The 20,129-nt window shown below is 46.9% G+C and overlaps 1 protein-coding gene and 1 long non-coding RNA gene across 3 annotated transcripts in view; one reads left to right on the forward strand and one right to left on the reverse strand.

Annotated features, from left to right (window-relative positions):
* Positions 1–48: 48 nt before the first annotated feature.
* On the forward strand, positions 49–10,897 carry RNF166 (ring finger protein 166). 2 transcript variants are annotated; one of them, XM_088670993.1, is made up of 6 exons: positions 49–93; positions 5,139–5,295; positions 5,945–6,057; positions 6,679–6,793; positions 8,703–8,810; positions 9,371–10,897. In XM_088670993.1, exons 2-6 carry the CDS (start codon positions 5,203–5,205, stop codon positions 9,434–9,436), a joined length of 495 nt encoding a protein of 164 aa, XP_088527119.1. In that variant the 5' UTR covers positions 49–93; positions 5,139–5,202; the 3' UTR covers positions 9,437–10,897. The 2 variants fall into 2 exon arrangements, with proteins under 2 accessions (XP_088527119.1, XP_034973611.1); XM_035117720.3 differs by lacking the exon at positions 49–93 and adding an exon at positions 344–670.
* Positions 5,852–20,129, reverse strand: part of LOC148685309 (uncharacterized) — a 30,832-nt gene continuing 16,554 nt past the window's right edge. The window contains exons 2-3 of the long non-coding RNA XR_015950309.1: positions 8,835–8,962; positions 5,852–7,206 (exon numbers count right to left, since the gene is read on the reverse strand). This is a non-coding gene — a long non-coding RNA (uncharacterized LOC148685309). The remainder of the gene's footprint in view (positions 7,207–8,834; positions 8,963–20,129) is intronic.

Here is a 20,129-nt window from a genome sequence, read left to right on the forward strand (position 1 = left end):
TGGTTTGTACCATCTGCTCTATAGATCTGTCTACTTCATAAAGAGGAAACCTTCCGGGTGCAGGTGAGAGGGCCGGCTCATACGGCAAGCGAGGTATTGCGAACTCAGTGGGTTGTTGTTGAAATAAAATGGGGGTGGGGAGAAAGATGTACATCACCTAGAGCTCCTTGAAGGGAAAAATGGGATATAAAAGTAATTACTTAATTAATATGTGACTTCAAAGTACTGCATGCAAATAAAAAGTGAAGCGAACCCGGAAGCTACGATCCGAGTGCGGGTTTACCTTCAGTCTACATTTCCTTAAGCGCCGCAACGGTCGCGCGCCCCGTTGGTCGAGAGGCTCTCTCTCGCGAGGAGCGCTACGAAACGGTGGTTTGCCTCTGACATCATCAGAGAGCGCCCGCCCTACCACCTTGCTTCCGCTTCCGCCTCCCTGGGCCGGGGTCGCCTCCGCCTCCTCGTCCTCCATGGCCGCCGCGATGTTCCGGAGCCTGCTGGTGTCCGCGGGCGGGTCCCGCGAGGCCACCCCTTCTTCTACCGCCGCCCCCTCGCCCGCCCCGCCGCCTCCCCACCCGCCTGAGGCCGGCGCCGCGCTGGAGGCCCAGTTCAGCTGCCCCATTTGCCTGGAGGTCTATCAGCGCCCCGTGCGCATCGCCCCCTGCAGGCACACGTGAGAGCCCAGGGTCCCTGGGGGTGGGGGTGGAGTCATGTCCGAGGGTGAACCGCTTGTAAACATGCTGTCGATCTTTTAGCAAGTGCAACGGGGGTAGTGGGCGGCGTTAGAGGAAGCGATGGTGGGTCTGCTGGGGGAGCATTGGAGGTGTCTGCCTGATTTGGGGGAAAGCAGAAGATTTGAGGGTGCGACCGAGGGAGGAACTACAGCCTTGAGGGTGCTAAGGCACAGAGCGGAATGGGGCAAGTGGGGTCTGGGTTGGGATAAAGTGCGTTAGGGTGATGAGGAGGTGAATTTGTGGTGCTGGGGTCAGACATGGCAGTGGTTGACCAAGAATGAGACCTTGGGGTTGAAGCAGATGCGGTACCTCATAACAGATGTGGACCCTGTTGTGGGGAAGGTGAATTTCATACTAGGGATCGCTAGGAAGAGGATCATAAACAAAACTGCTAGTATCGTAGTGCAAATTTGTGGCTGTTCTAGAAAGCAAGGAGGGTGCACTTGTAGAGATGCTCTCTTAAAAAGAGAGCGGTGCTCCTGAACCATTGGTTCCCATGAATATTGGGAGAGCTGGATGCACGCCACCCTTTTCCTACAGTATTGTTACGTGCTGTGTGTGAAGGGAAAGATAATGCTTATTACAGAGAGTTCAGTAGAGGATAACTATGGAATAGTCTTATGAAATTTCACTGAATTGTCTATCTCTGTGAGAGTCAAAGTGGGGTAATATAGTCCTTTGAATAACATGAGCCTGCAGGAGTCTACTGTGAGTCCTAACTCTGCTCCTGTGAACACAGATCTTCGGGAGCTTTTTGATACCGAAGCCTTTACCAGACATTGCCATGTGCATGGCAGCCTCAAACTTTGAACACCCAAACCCTTGTTACATGGTGTAATTATATAGTGAATTTTAGAACTCCTGAAACTTGTCTGCTGAAACTGTTGAATATTTTCAGACCAGTTCTTGCAATGATTCCCCCCCCCCAAGTTCTAATGCTTGCAGTCTAAATCTTCTAAAAGGTTTCATAGGGAGGCAAAAACCTGCTCAGGAGCACCATCTCCTGAGGAGACAGATTCCAAAAGAGATCTGTATCTTCAGTAGTAGTAAGAAGTCAAAAAGATGCTGTGGCATTATGAAAACTAACAGATGAGGTGGCTGAGAGGCATAGCTCCATGGTGGACCATCTGCTTTCCATGCAGAAGGCCCCCAGTTCAATCCCTGACTCCTCAAGTTGAAAAGGATCTTGGACAGAAGGTGTGGGGAAGACCTTGAGGGGCTATTGCCTGCCTTCCCCAACCTAGTGTCCTCCAGATGTTTTGGACTATGACTCCCATCAGCCCTAGCCAGCATGGTGAATGGTAAGGGGAGATGGGAGTTGTAATCCAAAACATATGGCTTGCACTAGGTTGGTGAAGGCTTCTCTAGATGTTTTGGACGATGACTCCCATCAGTCCAAGCCAACATTGTTGTATGATGCTGGGACTGGTGCAGATTGTAGTCCGAACATCTGAATCAGGAAAATCCCTGTACTCCCTGGATTGGTGCCTGGACACAGGGGTGAGATGGATGAGGAATAACAAACTTAGACTGAATTCTGACAAGAAAGAGGCACTGGGGGTGAGTGGTTTCTGTGTCTGAGAAATTGGTCAACTGCTAACCCTGGATAGGCTTGCATTCCCCTGAAGGAGCAAGTTTGTAGTCTAGGGCATGGTGCTTCTGGATCCAGCTTGTCACCAATCCAGGTAGCCTCAGTGGCTAGAAGTGCCCTTTACTAGCTGTGACTAGTATGACAGCTGCACTTGCTCCTGGATGAAGAAAGCTTGGCCATGGTAGTTCATGTGTTAGTTACTTCAAGACTGGATTACTGTACAGTAATGCGCTCTGTGTGTGGCTTCCCTTGCACTTTATCTGGAAGCTGCAGTTAGCGCAGAATGTTACAGCACAATTACAATTACAGGAGTGAGATTCTATCAACCTGTAACACCTCAGCTCATTAGTTCAGGGTCTTATTTATTAGCATATAAAGCCCTTAACAACTTGAGACCAGTTTACTTATGAGATCACATTATCCCATATATGCCCACTTGAATGCTTCCATCTGCAGAACTGACACTATTACAATTGCAACATAACACTCTATTTTTAAAAGATCTATATTCGAGTGTGGCAGCAGCTACACTTTGGGAGCCCGTGCCTGTTGACATCATGCAAATGCCTTCACTGTACCCTTTTCGGCGTCCACATGTTTTTTTAGCTTATCATTTATTTTAAGTAACTTTTGAATGTTTTAAATAGTTGTTTTTAACAAGTTTTTTTCTGATAATTCTACTGTTTTGTTGTTTTTGTAAGCCAGTTCAAGGTCTTATACAATCAAGCAATATATAAATCTATTAAAATTTATTTGCTAGACATTCTTCAGCTGTATCTCTCTTAGAAAGAGGATGCTACCACTAGAAAGGCATTGCCCCTTATCACCACCAATTACACTTTGGTTGGCTGGGGACACTGATTATCTTAATAACCAGACATGCTCATAGGAGCAGGTGGTTCTTTGTTCCCAAGTCCCAGGTTATTGAGGGTTTTATGGTTGTAAAACCAGCATTTTGAATTGTTCTCAGAAATAGATAGGTAGCCAGTTCTGTTAACAGTCCCCACTCCTCCCTCTCCTCAGTTCTAATCTTTGCTCACTAATATGGATTGGAAGTGCTTCAGGCAGTGACTGTGCTGTTCCTGTATTATATAAAATCACCTTGCCCTCCTGTGGCACAACACAAAGTTCACTTGTGGTAATAGGGTTAACCACCCTTTTCTCCTGCACTCATTGGTGGGAAAGGCCTCTGCCTTATCGTTTAGCATTGCCTCTTGTGAAGACTTCTGGAACAGAAATGCAGAGCCACAGCAAAGGTTTTCCCTTTAAAAGTTAGTCAAGGTAGCCAAGAGGAAAGGAGTGGCTTTGAGGAAACTCATTTGGCATCTACCAGAGCAAGAGTGAGGGAAGAAGCAGAAAACTTACTTGCAGCTAGCTGCTAGCAAAAAGCCGATGAAATTTGCTGAAAGACCAGAGCATTTGCAAGTGGGCTGGCAGGTTGTCCTTTCTGACTCTTGGATTCCCTTGCATAGCCTCAAGCTTCCTTTCCAGTACAGTGGTTATTTTGCAGTTTCTTCCACCAACTCTATATGAGAGGTTCTGATCCTGCAGGCATAAAAGAACTTTAAAGTTGCCATGATCCCTGATCTCTGGCCTGTTTCTAAAAGCCATTCTCAGGCCCGAGGCTCTTTGAGTTACTGCTCAGATTCCTGTAGCCTCTTATTCCAAGTTCAGAGGCAGACATTTCCTGATGGATGCACAAGAGTGCTCTTCATGCACAAGAGTGCTCTTTGACTTCATAGCATGTAGCGCTCAAGGGCAAGAGACAATGAGCAGCTCATCAAAATTAGATGCCTAAGTGACTACAATAGATTTTTGTACCTCTGAGCAAGGGGTGTGTAGCATTCCAGAGTATGTACTGGTGCTCTGTATACAATAGAATGTTTTGCTTGTGATACAAAAAGCTGCTTGCGTGCTTTAAGACTTGGCCATCCTCTACGCTATGTCTGAGAACACCCTGCTAATAATTCTGTGTGTGGGCACTTACAGAGAGCTAAACTCTCATTAGCTACTTTCAGGAGTGTTTTAAGGGTTTTTTGTTGTTGTTGGAGGCATGTCAGCACCTTATCCTGGGAGAGTTATCTGACCAGCCTGTATTGTTGAATTTGCTGGCGTTAAGAGTGTGTATGCCTGTACTACTCCTAGTGTTCTCTAGGCTTGCTGAGCAAAATCGAATCATAGAATCATAGAGTTGGAAGAGACCACAAGGGCCATCCAGTCCAACCCCCTGCCAAGCAGGAAACACCATCAAAGCATTCCTGACAGATGGCTGTCAAGCCTCTGCTTAAAGACCTCCAAAGAAGGAGACTCCACCACACTCCTTGGCAGCAAATTCCACTGCCGAACAGCTCTTACTGTCAGGAAGTTCTTCCTAATGTTTAGGTGGAATTTTCTTTCTTGTAGTTTGAATCCGTTGCTCCGTGTCCGCTTCTCTGGAGCAGCAGAAAACAACCTTTCTCCCTCCTCTATATGACATCCTTTTATATATTTGAACATGGCTATCATATCACCCCTTAACCTTCTCTTCTCCAGGCTAAACATACCCAGCTCCCTAAGCCGTTCCTCATAAGGCATCGTTTCCAGGCCTTTGACCATTTTGGTTGCCCTCTTCTGGACACGTTCCAGCTTATCAGTATCCTTCTTGAACTGTGGTGCCCAGAACTGGACACAGTACTCCAGGTGAGGTCTGACCAGAGCAGAATACAGTGGTACTATTACTTCCCTTGATCTAGATGCTATACTCCTATTGATGCAGCCCAGAATTGCATTGGCTTTTTTTAGCTGCTGCATCACACTAGTCTCTGTTTCTTTTCCAGATTCTGTGGGGAATGCCTGCAGCCATGCCTCCAAGTACCGTCTCCTCTCTGCCCACTCTGCCGGATGCCCTTTGACCCCAAAAAGGTGGAGAAGGCCTCCAGTGTAGAGAAGCAGCTCTCCTCCTTCAAGGCTCCCTGCCGGGGCTGTAGCAAAAAGGTAATTTCATGAGCCACGTGGGCAAGGGCAGGTGCCAAGTTTAGAACCACAAGGAAATGGCTGGTTAATTTGCTGCCCAGTAGGTATGCATCTTCACCCCCTCTGATCATTTCAGGCAGTGGTTTCCATACGTCCTCCCCCACCCCCCGGATCACTTGGAAATTGCTGAGGGTCTTTCTGCCTGTTGTAGCAATTGTAATGCACTGTGCTAGATGCTGCATGATTTTTAATTGTTTTTATTGCTGTTTTTATTATTTACATTGTATTATAGTTTGAATTCCATTGTATTCAAATTATAATATAAGAAACAAAGCAATAAAAATACAGTTAAAAATCAATACGAAACTTTAGTAAGGAGAAGTCACAAGCAGGCTGAATGAAGTTTACAAGCCTCAGTTGGAGGGCATGTGGTTTGAGGTTTGGCAGCTGGAAGAACAGCTTGAGGTTCAGTTAAAAGTTCCTTTGCAACCTCAAAGCGGCCACCTTGCCCTTTTTCAAGTAGCTCAGAGGACAGTTTGAGTACAGACTGATAGTTTGCTTAATTAATGTGTGACAATTACCTGGAAACCAAGCTTTTACATTAAAAGGATACAGCACATTCTTAGGAAGAAAATTAAGAGTCCTTTTGTCTCCATTCCTCATTTTACAGGTGACCCTTGCAAAGATGAGATCCCATGTCACATCCTGTACTAAGGTTCAGGAGCAGATGGCCAACTGTCCAAAGTTTGTTCCTGTTGTCCCGACGTCCCAACCCATTCCCAGGTATCTAACCTTCATCCGTTGGAGCAGCTGAGAAGATGCTGCTTTCTGTTGGAAGTGTTGGGCTGATGTGGCTTGTATGGAGAGAAAGTGGATAGATAGAGGAACCTTCTTAGACTGCCTTTCTGACCTAACCTGTGCTGACCTCTTAAAGTGCTAGACTGACATTCTTAGGGTTGTTGACCTCATTTCCTCACTCACCACCTCTTCCTTGATACCTGCCGCTTCTGGAGAAGAGAGGAGGAGAGGCCTTTTGTCACTTTCTCCTGCAGATATCAAAGAGCAAGTGTGGCTCCTTTGCATCTCCAGCTTAATTAGCTGGAACTAGGAGGAACTCTTTACCATCCTATATGTATTTCCTGTAAGAGACACAGCTTTCTTATTTTGCACACCTAATATCTCGAACCGATTGCTTTGCCACTAAAAAAACAATCATCAAGTATACTGTATACAGCCAGCTTCTGAGCTGTGTGCTAACTCTGCAAGGTAAACCAATAGTTTTGAAGCTGTCACGAGTGAGCCACGCTGTCCGTGGGGTTTTTCTTTTGAAAGGGAGCATTTGCAAGCAGCCCACAGGTGCTGTTCTCCTGGGTGACCCTTCCAAATTTCTGCTGTCTTTTCCAGCAATATCCCAAACCGGTCCACATTTGTGTGTCCCTATTGTGGAGCGCGGAACCTGGACCAGCAAGAGCTGGTGAAACACTGCATGGAAAACCACCGCAACGACCCCAACAAAGTGGTGAGTGGCACTACGGGTGGCCATGGATCTAAATGGAAAAGAGGTTGGGAATGGTGCCCTCCCATATACTGTACAGGTTTGGGTTTTTGAGGGTGGGGGCGGAAGCAGGATGAAAGGCCAGTGTAGTGCTTTGCCCATCCTGCCTATGGCACAACTTGAGTTACCCGCTGCTTTAGGTTGTGAACCTCAGACTGTTAAATGCTCCTCTTCAGCTCCTCTGCTGATGTAGAGCTGGAGGGGGTATAACCGTCCAGTGAACTGTGAGGTTTGTGTGCATCTGATTTGTTTCCCGGTGCAAAGTTGGTAGGTACATGTGCATCTGCTCCCAGGCATGGAGTGCTGTGCCGGTTTCTAGCTCATTTAATCTCTTTTCAGCTTCTCAACTGGACAGAGGCAGTGCGGTGATGCCTTTTCTGCAGCAAGATAAAAGAGAGGAGGAAAGTGACCTGGAGAGGGTCATGTTGAGAGTTTAGGGTAGCAGTTCTGCTTTGAGGTCCACCTTCCATCGGTCCAAAACTTACATTTGGAGATCTGGTCAGTTTGGTACCAATTCGTGTTTCGAAAGCAACTCGGGATGGGGTGCAGGAAAGAAGCTTGTTGCTGTTTTTTTAGTTGATGCTGGTATTGATTATTTTAATTTTTCATGGTGGAGAGGGCTATCAATGGCTACTGGCCTTGATGGCTATGCTCTCCCTCCATAATTGGAGGCAGCAATGCTTCAGAATATCAGTTGCTGGAAACCACGGGAAGGGAGAGGGCTCTTGTGCTCAAGATCTGCTTGCTGGTTTGACACCAGCATCTGGTTGGCCACTGTAACAACAGGAGGCTGGACTAGATTGACCACTAGCCCAATCCAGCAGGCTATTCTTACATTATGTACTTGATGCATTTGATTTGCATTTGCATATTCATTTGTCAGCTGCTTTTGATGTTCGGGGTTCCAGAGAAAAGCAAGGTGTAAATATTTTTAAAGAAATAGCCTGAGTTCCTCAGGAGTCATGTTTGGCAAATACCAGCACAGGAAAGGTCATAGCTCAGTGGTAGGGCATCTGCTTTGCATGCAAAAGGTTGTATTAGTATTTCAAACAGGGGACATACCTAGTCACCAGGTAGGACTAGGAATGTCCCCTGTTTGAAATACTAAGAGCTGCTGCCAGTCAGTACTGAGTTCTACCAATGGCTTGACTTTCTAAGGCAGCTTCCTAAAATTGGTAAAGGAAACCCAGATGTGTGCTGTGGAAACTAGAAACTTTACATCAGAACTTTTGTCGCCCTCCTAAGAAAACATGGAAGCCTTTTCTGTGTGCAGTTAGGGTGTTTGCTGGATAGCAAGGCATGCATTTGTCATATTTTCTGAGCAGAAGTCTACAGGCAGTGCAGCAAGTCTTGGATAATAGCTGAAACAGGGGAGGAAAGAGGTAGAAATCAGGACCACCTCACTGCTGCAGATGAGAGACTAGCAGCTTCTGTCGATTCCTCTCAAAGTTTTCGATCCCATCTGGTCATCAGAACAACTTGTAACTAAGAACTTGTGCCTGAGTTTGCCTATTTCCTCCTCCCTCCCAATAGGTTTTCCTTTTGTGTTGTGAATTTTTCAATTGTAAGTTTGAAGGCATGGACTGACTTCTTCTCTTTTTTTCATGATTTGCAGGCTACTTTGGGAATGTTTTTTGGTGGAAGAGTAGGACCAAAAAGAATTAATTAAACACATGAAATAAATTATAGTGGCATTATTTCCCCAGGCAGTTCTGTGCGCACATGCACATATGTGTGTGGATATGAGAGAAACCTACAAATCTCATTGTTGATTTAGTGTGCTACTTTGTTGCTTTTGAATGGGCTAATCTGGTTCTTTCCTTTTTAGTTGACAGTCCACTTCTTCTCTTCCCCCTGCCCCTCTGTGCTCCAGGTATGCCCAGTCTGTTCAGCCATGCCTTGGGGTGACCCCAGTTATAAGAGTGCCAACTTCCTTCAGCATCTTCTGCACAGGCACAAGTTCTCCTATGACACGTTTGTGGTGGGTACCTACTGTCGAACTTACATGGGGTGCATTAGATGGCGGTCAGGAGCCCTGGTGCTCAGTATTGCTTTCTCCGGGTTGGCAATTAGGGCTCCTGTGTTGCTTGCTTTGATGGTTTGCAGTTTTTGTTCTTATTCGGTCCTTTGGGCCTGGAAAGGTGGGATAAAAATAGGTGTTTTTTCTACTCCACTCTTATAAGGCGACTTCCCTTTTAGACAACTTGGACATAATTGTTGAGATTTTAATCTTGTCCCAAGCCTTTTTTTTTTAAGCCAGTGTAGTGTTTAGATTGGGAAACCTGTATTCGAATCCCTGCACATTCATGAAGCTCATTGGGTCATCTTGGGCCAGTCTTTACCTTTCAGCCTGGCCTACCTCACAAGGTTGCTGAGAGGGTGGAAGGGAAGGGTAAGGAATCAAATACACTGCTCTGAGCAACGTGGAGGAGGAGAGAGAAAGCGAAGTCTTTTGGTAAAGCAATATCGGGGACGGGCCTTGGAGCAGGGAGGGAAATGCTTCCATTTGGTTCCCTGCAATGCTTCTGTCCTCATTTCCAGGACTACAGCATCGATGAAGAAGCAGCATTGCAAGCGGCGCTGGCACTCTCCCTCTCCGAGAACTGAAAGCAACTGCCATGTGGTGGATCGGGACTGTTCGGGGCTCTTGCTGACCTTTCCCCACACAGTGGGGAGGCACAACCCCTCACTCTTCCCTCAGCCTCCATCTAACAAGTAGGCAGCCCATTCCCTTGGCTCCTGTCCTGCCTTCTTCTGCCAGGTGGAACCTTCCTTCATTTTTCGGAGCTCAGAGGTGAGGGGATTCGATGTAGGGGCCTGAACGGGAAAATGCAGCGGGAGACCCCTGCCGCGCCCACTTCGAACTGTTGTTTGGGCCCACTTTGTAATTCCGGTTGGACATTCCATATGTAACTTCAGCGCAAAGGGTATATTTTATTAAGATGCTTTTACTAAGATTTTACCACTGTTGGCCCTCATCCTGTTTGCGGTTTATATAGCAACAACGCATTTTGTGGGGAACTCTAGTTTAAACCTTTTTTAAAAAAAGAAAAAGAAATATTGCCTGTGGTTTTTGTTAAGTCATTTGGTTTTTTTTATTTAAAAGAAGAACAAGAAGCATGGGACACAGGCACTTTGTAGGACTATTTATTACGCCCTTGGGGGGCAAACTGCTTACCACTCAGCCATTGCAACGGAGGTAGCAAATGCTGGGAGTGCATGGAAATGCCAATGAAAGGCATTTCAAAAGGATCCAGAATCCCCATGTCAGGTTAGGAAGCCATTCCTAGCCACATGCATCTTTCTCTCCCTTTCCCTTCTGCACCCTCCCCCCCCAAAAAAACACCTTCCTCATTTTGTACCGGCTTTTGTGATAACTCTACATGCAGCCTTTCCCAACCTGGTGCATTCCAGGTGATTTGGACCACAGTCCCCATAAGCACCAGCTGGGAGTTGTAGTCCAAAACTCCCAGGAGCCACCATGCTGCCTGAGCCTGCAATGTAGATTATCTGTGGGGGATTTTTTTCTACATCTATCGGTGTGACAATACTCTTTTCACATTTTATAGAGAGAAAAACAAAACAGTTAATTGTTGATACTGCAATATCTGTGTTTGACTAGGAACAATAGTATTTTTATGGAGCATTATTTTTTAAAGTATATTTTTTAAAGAAAAAAGAGGTATGTATTCAAGCATTTCAGGGTGGGGGGCATGCCAGAACCTGGAGTGGAGAAGGGGCTTCCTTTCATTAACACTGGAGCAATCAGAATATTGTCGTCTTCTTGTTTTACAATATTTCTCTTCCCTCCAACCCTCACCCCCCCACACACAAAAAAAGGAAAAAGATCTTTGTCGAAATGACCTTTCTGGGTATCCTTTTCTCCAAGTAACAATCCTTTCTTTTTAGAAGCTGGGGGGGGGAGAGAAACTTGTGCGGCCATTTCAGGTTGTCATAAACTGTTACACACCACAAGGTACTGCAATGTTTTATCATCCAGGTATCATGCTAATGGATCAGCAGGTCCAAAGTAGACTTGAAAGAAATAAAAGCTGTGAATAAGCTACAGTATATGGTGTCTGTTTGTGTCTCTAGTACGAAGAATCTGCTCAAAATGGGCACCTCATAGCACATCCTGGGGGTGGGGTTACATGCCCTCTAGATTATTTTACAGTTGGGAAGTTTCACAGTACCATGTTTAAAATGGACAACTTCCACCGGAGTCCTGCAGAGCCCTGCCAGCCACCCTGCTAAGCATTTTTCCCCAGGGAGCAGTTTTTCAGATGAAGAGGGATTCAAAACTGAAGCCCTCCCTGCATTCTCTAGGGTTCCAGTCCACCTTCTGTCACTTCATTCTATATATCTGGCCTAATTTACTTTCCTGGCATAGATTTTGAGGTTGGGAGGGATGGGGACATTGTGCTGTAAACAGCAGAGTCTCCACTAGGGGGAGCGGCAGCCTCACTGCTACGCTTCCCAGCCTGCAGTTCTTCCTTGCTCAGATCTCGCTTGAGCTGCCTTTGGCTGAATTTAGGCATGGCTCTCTTGGAGCCTGTTCCAAATGGTTTTGGAATGCAAGCAGACTTAACCCCCGTACTGCCGCACAAATGTCCTGGCCTTTGGATGGGAAGGGGCCCATGCCCCAGGTTTGAGTTGGCTGTCTGAGTGAGTTGGCTGTCTTAGGTCCAGGCACAGGGCTCAGCAAAGAATCTGTGGGAAAGGACAATAAGATCTGCATGAGAGAGAGGCTCCTGTGGGGGGGGGGGGTACAAATTGTCCATCAGGGTATTGGGGCCCTTCCAGTTTGCCTTTTCCAACCTGGTGCCCCTGGTGATGTTTGGTACTTCACATTCCGCCAGCACAGCCATAATATAGTGTGGCTGATGGGAGTAATCCAAAACATCTGGAAGGTGCCAGGTTGAGGAAGCCTGGCATACAATAAGGGGAGCGGTACTCATGGGCATCCAAGGAAGCTGAAGATTATGGGCAGGTAAAACAAAGTACTTCATCTAGCACCGAGTTAAACTTTGGAACTCGCTCCAATAGGAAGCAGTGATGGCCAGCAACCTAGATGGCTTTAAAGGAGAACTCAACAAATTAAGGGAGGGTCATGTTATCAGTGGCTACTAGCCATGATGGCTATGCTTTGCCTCCACCATTGCAGGCAGTAATGCTTCCAAATACAGTTGCTGGAAACAGCAGAGGGAAGAGTGCTCTTGTGCTCAGGTCCTGTTTGCAGGTTTCCCAGTTCAAGAGAAGGGGGAAAGGGAGCTTTTGTTGGCAGTTTAGGGAGCCAAGTATTGCTTAGCCTAGCAAGCTGTTAGTCCCATAGCAAGGCTAGCAGGTGTTATGGATTTTTTCCTCTGCTGCAAATGTCCCAGAGTACTGGAATGCCAAAACAGTTTGACTTCCTGAGCCTGAGCCAATTGAGATAAGCCTGGCTCAGATCAGGAGTCCTTGCTTCCCAAGCACACCACCTACTGACTCATTAACTCCTGCCAGTGGGACTAACAAGCCTGGGTTTTGTCATCACAGGCCCCTCTTCATTCTCATGTTTTCAGTCTCTCCCCCTGCCTGCCTGACAGCTGAATCCATGCTCAGCATCTTTTATCAGGGGTGACGCAGGATGCAAGGAGCATCTTATCTCCCGCCTGGCTTCTGTCAACAGCACAGCCCCAACCTGTGGCTACTTCAAGGGCCATAATCATCATGGCTGTCTCAACTTCAAAGGCCTTGTCTCTTTCGTCAAGTTCTTTTAATGAGGCCAGAGTGCTTAACGACTTCATTATACTTCACCCCCCCCCCTTTGCACTTCCTTGCCTGCCTCTTAAATGTGCACAGAGGTCATTGAAGCAATGGAAAACTCCACTCTGTTGAGAAATCCTGATGGCGAAGTGGGTTGGAGGGACTCAACAAGTGAGTTGTGCGACAAAAGTCCTTTCCGTCTTATAACTTTGACCTCTCAATTATTAAAAGCACTAACAGGGATTTCTAAGGTAAATCAAACCTCCCACTTATCCCTCTAGCCTTTCTTTAAATCCTCTAGCACTCGTGGGTTTTCAAAAATAAAAGAGAGTCCTCTTCCAGCCTAAACGTGGCCAGGTACCTATATAGACTCTGGGCTATAAGTAAGACTGTTCCTATGTGTACTCAGATAAGGGTTTCACTTCACTAGAAACTCCGAACCTGTCTCCTCCTTTAGCCCCCCCCCCCTTTTCTTGGTGCACTCTCAGCCACAAACTAGCCTTTCTCCTCTAAAAGGCAGTTTTGACAGTTTAAAAGAGTTCCCCACCAACTGGGTTCCTGGATACCTTAGCTGGAAAATGAAATAGACGATTACTGGTATGACACTTTAAAGATGGATATTTATTGGCTTGAATCTTAATGGTTGCTTTCTGGTATCATTGGTACAAACTTAATTTCACAGGTAACGTTCTTGGTAATCAAATAACAGAATACCTATCAACTACTTCATCTACTCTAAGTCTACCTTCTCCACGGCCACCCAAGCTCCCACACAAAAAACCCTCAACCGCCACTTAACGCCTGCACATCATATTTAAACCCTCGGCAGTCACTCCTCCAGCGGAATGTTGCTGCCAGTCACCAGGGAGACTGGGTTAACCCTTCAAGTGGCCTGCTTGGAGAAGCAAGATACAACAGAACATTTCTTTTTTTAAAAAAAAAACAACCGTCACAAGTTGCAACAGTGAACAAGTCAGTGGTGGTCAAACTCGGCTCTCCAGCTGTTTTGGGACTACAATTCCCATCATCAATGACCACTGGTCCTGTTAGCTACGGATGATGGGAGTTGTAGTCCCAAAACAGCTGGAGGGCCAAGTTTGGCCACCACTGGAATAAATTGATAGGATGCACCAAGAAACCTAACACTGCCAACTTGGAACACCTGTAGGGCTATATGGACTAATGCCAATGCAGGACAGCTGGTGCCACATAGCGACCGATGCAATTTTATGCCTACTTGAAAGTAAGACCCACTGGGGCTTCCATGTGTACAGGATTGCAGCCTAAGCAACTGAGCTACAAACCAGCCATTCCTCACTTCAAATATTGCTTCTGCCATGAATGCTTTGTAGGTAGCCTTGGCCTCCCCCATATTTTATGGCCTGCCTTACAAGGGTGGAGTAAGGATTACAGCTAGGTAATGTGTGGGGAAGCTTTGCCCCTCCACAGGTTGCTGAACAACAACTATCATCCCAAGTCATTGACCATGCTGCCTGTGCCTGATGGAAGCTGTCATTCAGCAACATCTGGAGAGACAAACGTCTCCCACCCCTGATCTACATGAAGTCCTTTGGAAACACACTGTAAATGCTTATTTAACATTCAACAACCTTCCGCAGCCTGATACCCTCTATTTGGTTTGGACAACAGTGCCCATTGGCTGTGCTGCTTGGGGCTGATAGGGGTTGTAGTCCAAACCAGCTGGGGTGGGTGTGTGGAAAGTTCAGTATTTGCCATACCAAGGATGTGCCATTTCAGATGTTGAACTCCCAGTCCACATCAGCCGCAGGGATTGGTCATGCTGCCTGGGGCTGATGATTTAGAAGTCTAAAATAATCTAAAGAGCACCAGGTAGGCTGCAGGCTCCCCATCACTGGGTTGACAGCTGGAACTCTGCAGAGTTTCAGACTGGTCCATTCTATTGCTGAGCACTGTGATCTTGCCACTGTGTCCCATATTGACTGGGCTTAAGGGCCTGCCTGGAAAGCTTGAGAGAGCCGGAAGAGGGTGGCAGCACTGAACTGAGAAAGTGCTCTACACAATGAGACATAAAACTAAGAGGGAACTGGATCTGTACTCTCGGCTCTACCATGTAGCTGGTGTGTTGCATAAATTCAAGTCCCTGAGCATATTCTTCATTGGTATGCAAGTGATATTTGTTTCCTCGCTGCCTCTGTTTCCCCCCCCCCCCCGCCAGGGCAACGAAAGTACAAGGTAGGAATTCCTTCTCTTCCCACCCTGCGAAAGCTCTAAGCTGAGGAGCAACAGCCTCAAAGTCACCTGATGCTTGCTGCAATCCAAGGAACAAATACGGCAGCCAATACATGGCTGTTGGACTGTTGTTGTCTGCATTCCTTGCTTCCTCACTCATCTCAATGGGATTTGCTCTGCAATGTGGATCCATCAGGCTGCAGTCAGAAGAGAGAATTTCTTCTGCCCAATGTGCTCCCTCTAAAAATAAAATTGCAATTACTAGAGCAAAGCTTCAGCCCCTTCAGCCATATCACAAACCCCCTAAATCTGGGCAATGCACTGTTTGTATATCAGAATGGAAGGGGAACATGGGGGAGTGTCCTCCAACCTGCCCTTGTTCAGTGTCACAAGCACAGAGGAGGGCCTGTATCTCATGGGAGGGAGCATCAGCTGCTTTGCATGCAGGAAGCCCCTAGTTCCATCCCCAGCATCTCCAATGAAGAAGTCCATTGGCAATCCGTTGTCTACACTGACTGGCACCAGAGGCTCTGCTTGGAGGATTATGGACAACTTTGCCTCAAGCAAACTTCTCATCTCTTTTCCCACCCCAGTAAGTATAACACAGTCCAGCAGCACCCTGACTACTTCTGGGCAGAGTTCAGCAAGCTGAGGTACCGGTAGCTACTGAGGGTTGAAATAGAAGGCAAAGAAATTTCCGTATGGCTCTTGTCCCTATTCCTAAAGAGCCCCTTTTCAGTGCTCCGTGCTGGGACGTTTAGGAAGGGACAATCATGCCATCGAAGAAGTGCATTGCCTCACTTTGCTATTTCCAAACAGATTAGGAACATCTGTACATACACACACACCCCAGATCTTGTTGGGCTCCAAATTCCCAGGAGCTCCTGCTGCTGGCATGGCTAATAGTCAGGGATAATGGGAGTTGTAATCCAGCAAGACTCAAAGTGCCACAGGTTCCTCATCTCTGAGATCAAAGGATCCACTAACAGGTGATGCTGGGATGGAAGGAGCTGCTTGAGACCCTGAGGAACCACTGGAGACTAGGCAGATGTATAAATAGGACAGATCTTGTATAAAGCAGCTTTTTGTTGTTGTTCCTACATTAACATGGCAGCACCTCCAAGCATGTACAGAGCGCACTCCTCATTACTGTCAACTCAGGTCAGAGAGTGTGGCCTTTGCTCTTCCCCATACACCCTTTCTTCATCCCCCCACCCCTTAGATCTGCTTCTCAGGCTTGCTGTTTGACACCCAGGAGATGACCCTTCTGAGAACAGCTTTTCCCCATCTCTTGCGTCTGAGCCAATATTTGTTCTGAGTGACTTTGGTACAAGCAGTCATTTCCTGCTGGTCACTGGGTCTGGATGGAGGAGGGAGAATGGGGAAGGCTTTGCTGTTTGGTCAGTTAAGGAGTGGTGACTGCATAATAGAATCAACACAAGAAATGAGTCTTTGGACTCCTTAAAGGAGGTATGGTGGTATCATAAAGCAGGGATGGGGAAACATCTGTGGACCTCCAGATGTTGTTGGACAACAACTCCCATCTGTCCCAGCCAGCATGGCCAATGGTCAGGGCATGGGACTTGTAGTGCCATGATCAAAGCGTTTAAAATGCATGGCATGGCATGGAGAAAGTGGATAGAGAAAGTTCTTCTCATGGTCTCACAACAGTAGAACTCATGGGCATCCAATGAAACTAAATGTGAGAAGATTAGGACAGATTTTAAAAAAAGTACTTCTTCACACCACACATAAACTATGGAAGTCACTGCCACAGGATGCAGTGATGGCCACCAACCTGAATGGCTTTAAAAAGAGGATTAGGCAAATTCATGGAGGATAAGGCTGTCAATGGCTCTGCCGCCATGGTTGGTCGGAGGCAGTAATGCTTCTGAATACCCATCGCTGGAAACCACAGGAATGGAGAGTGCGCTTGTGTTGGGGTCCTGCACAATACACACACACACACACACACACACACACACCGATTCAGAGGAAATGAGTTGCAGCCAATGGAAGCTGAAGGGCCAAGGGGGGGAAATGCCAGAGGTAGGAATATGGAACTCTCACATTTCCCTGCAGAGCACAACTGAACACAAGGAAAAAAACAGACCTTTTTTAACAGTAGACGTTGGCGATGAATCTGTAGAGCAGGAAATGATTCCATTAACGCTGAAATTGGGACAATCCTTTTCTGATGGGAGAAAGATCACACCACTCTTGATTGAGTCTGCTCTGAATTGAATTTGCTGGCAAAAACTTTAGTCATTTCACTTTGGGCTAGACATAGATGAGACCTTTTGGCAGGTGCCTGCGAGGCAGATTCTTCTGTCTTTATACCGCCTCTTCATGGAGCAAAATTCTAGAAATGTAACAGTGTCATCAAAGTGAGAAAATGCCATGACGCCTTTAAGAACCAAATGTTCGAATGTGGCACTAGCACCTTTACAGGTCGTGTAGGCTGCACGCGTCGTCTGGCAGGAAGTGGCTAGTGGGCTTTTATGATGTGGTCGGGGACCTGGGCAAGAAGAGGTGTCATGCTTCCTCTGCCTGCCATCGCTCCATTGCTCTGATGTCAGAGGGGTCAGTGCAGGCAGCCTGGGGCTCCGTAGCTGAGTGCTAAAAGGAACCTAGGAGGACAATGTTAAAAGGCAGCAAGTGGCCTTTGCTAAATGAAGAGGAAACTTCGCTAGAACCTGCTTAACACATTGCTAGAGTGGTATTCAAAGCTTCTTGACAGAAACTCCTGGCCGTAGGCAGATGGCACCAATTGCTCATTCCGTTTGCTACATATGACAATTGCTGCCTTCACAGGAACAGAGGAAGCTGCCTCAGGTGAAGTCAAACCCACAGTCAGTATTGCCTGCACTGGCTGGCAGCAGCTCCCCAAATTTTCAGACAGGGAGTCTTTTCCGCCCTACCTGCAGATGCTGGGATTGAACCTAGGGCCTTCTGCATGCATAGCAGCTGCTCTATCACTGAGCTATGGCCCTTCCCCACATCAGACTTGTGAAACAGACTGTAAAGGCAACAGGACTGGAGAAGAAGGAAGGCTTCCTTTGGCAAAGGACTCTGAAGCAGGGTGTCTTCACCCTCGCCATTTCCCATCTGCTCTCAAGCATCCCTGTAGCAGGGGGTAGGCAACTGGGCATAGCTTCAGTTGGGGAGGGGAAGGGAAGGCAGGTATCTTCAATGAAACCCCATACTCTACTTCCTGACTCCTTCCAGTTTTAGCAATATCTTTCTTTCTTTCTTACTTACAAAATGAGAACACAAAATACAGACTAAAACAAAAACAAGCCAATCCAGAAGGATATATTAGTTGATGGTATCTGAAGCCTCTGAGAGGCCAACGAGAATTAACAGGGGCATATTTCCCCTATCTCTCTCTCCTGACAGATGTCATCATACAAGGCAACCAAAGCAGCTTCTGTGCCAAAACCGGCCCTAAACCCTAACTAAAATGGATCTAGAAAATCATGTCGCTCTGTAGCTTTTCCCCAAACAAAAGCTAAAGCAGACATCACAAAAAGGCAATGGAGACTGGCCCCCTCTGGCCCCTCCATAATCTCAGCACTGCTTCCAGACTTAAACACCTGCACCTTTTAAAAAGGTGTTTGGAGGGGCCATAGTCCAGTAGATTAGAGCATGTGCTTTGCATGCAGAAGGTCCCAGGTTCAATCCCCTGCATTCCCAGATAGGGCTGGGAAAGACTCTTCTCTGTCTGAGTTGGTAGAGCATGAGACTCTGAATCTCAGGGTTGTGGGTTTGAGCCCCATGTTGCGTAAAGGTTTTCTGCATTGCAGGGGGTTGGACTAGATGACCCTTGTGGTCCTTCCAGCGCTACAATTCTATGAAACCCTGGAGAGCTACTGCTGCCGTTCAGTGAACATTATATTAATTCACTTATGGAACTTGCAAACTGCCCTTCATTAAAACAGATCCCAGGCTGGTTCACAAAGATCATCTTAAGGCATCAATGCAACACAGTTAAACATTATGAAACCTACATCCAAAACAAACTTGACATTTCTATAAAAAATTCTCATAAAGAGGAAATCAGAATACAGCAGCCATTCATAACCCAAGGATCAGGAGCAGGCCAACTAAATCCCACCAAAGGCTGGGGTAAATTGTCCTGATGGTCTGTTTTGATATGGGCCCATTTCCTCTGCTCCTAAAAATTAGCCACTGGCCTTTGGCATATATTTGAAACGAAAAACAAAGCTCTTTCCCCCTGCCCCAGCCTGCCTGGGTAAACCAGTAGCAGAAGGCAGTCAAGGAGGAGCAAGATCACATAATTGTCTGTTTTCTCAACTGATCCTCCTTCAAGCAAACTGCAGCAGGAGGAATTCTGAGACACAATGGCCAGGTGAGTAAGTTTATGGGGCTGAGCTCTTCCCGATAATGCTTATCTTGCCCCCACCCCACTGCCATGCTTCAAAGGGGTTAGCAAATATCCCCTAAGCCCCAGAGATCTCCCAGTGAAGCAATGGGGCAGGAGGTGGGGTGGGGAGGTGGTGACAGAGGATAAGCAGGTCCAGGGTGGAAAGAAGGCCTCAATCTGACTCAGCCAAGATTGGGTCTGTATTTTACAAGCTAAAGCCCAAGGGGGGAGGAGAGGAAAATTGATCCCCATCCCTGAAAAATTAAGTGTGTTCAGGGCTTAGCCTGAGCCAGCATGCAGCCCCCAAAAGATTATGTGTAGCGTCTGAGCATGTGCAGTGTACAATATCTACACACATTTCTGTCCATCCTGACAAGCAAGGGGCATGATCTGAGTTCAAGGGCACATTCCAGCCAGGCAAAAACACTTGAGCAGGATGTGAACCTGGGCCAGTGAGGGGCATGACCTCAGAAGGCTAGATGGAAAGCTCTGTAGGGCCACATTTGCTTCCCACTGCTGCTGTAGGGAGATGGGATGCGGCCGTTTGGAGTTAACAGGCATGAAGTGTGAGTGGGGAAAGGCAGGCATCTCCAAACTGCAACTGGTTCATTCCCTGTCCTCAGAAGAGATGTGCCCAGAAGGGTGAGACTCTGTCATAGTCTGTTGCAGCAAAATTCAAAAGGAACATTGTGGCATCTTAAAAACACACCAGTTTCATTACGGAAGAGTACGGTAGCCACTTTTGTTCGCTGCATTAATGTTGTCCTCAGCTGGCAGGTGCATCTATGCCTGCATAGCTAGATGTAAGACCAGCCTTCCAGAACCTGGTGCCCTCCCCTGTTTGGAGGACAACTCTCATCACCCCCGGCTAGCATGCCCACACTTTCAAAAGGGCCCTGGAAGTGTTTTGAGAGAGGTCTTCTTGCTTGCTTCTTATGCCATATGCACACTTCTTTT

This window comes from Zootoca vivipara, chromosome 6 (assembly GCF_965207765.1).
Source record: "Zootoca vivipara chromosome 6, rZooViv2.hap1.1, whole genome shotgun sequence".
NCBI lineage: Eukaryota > Metazoa > Chordata > Lepidosauria > Squamata > Lacertidae > Zootoca > Zootoca vivipara.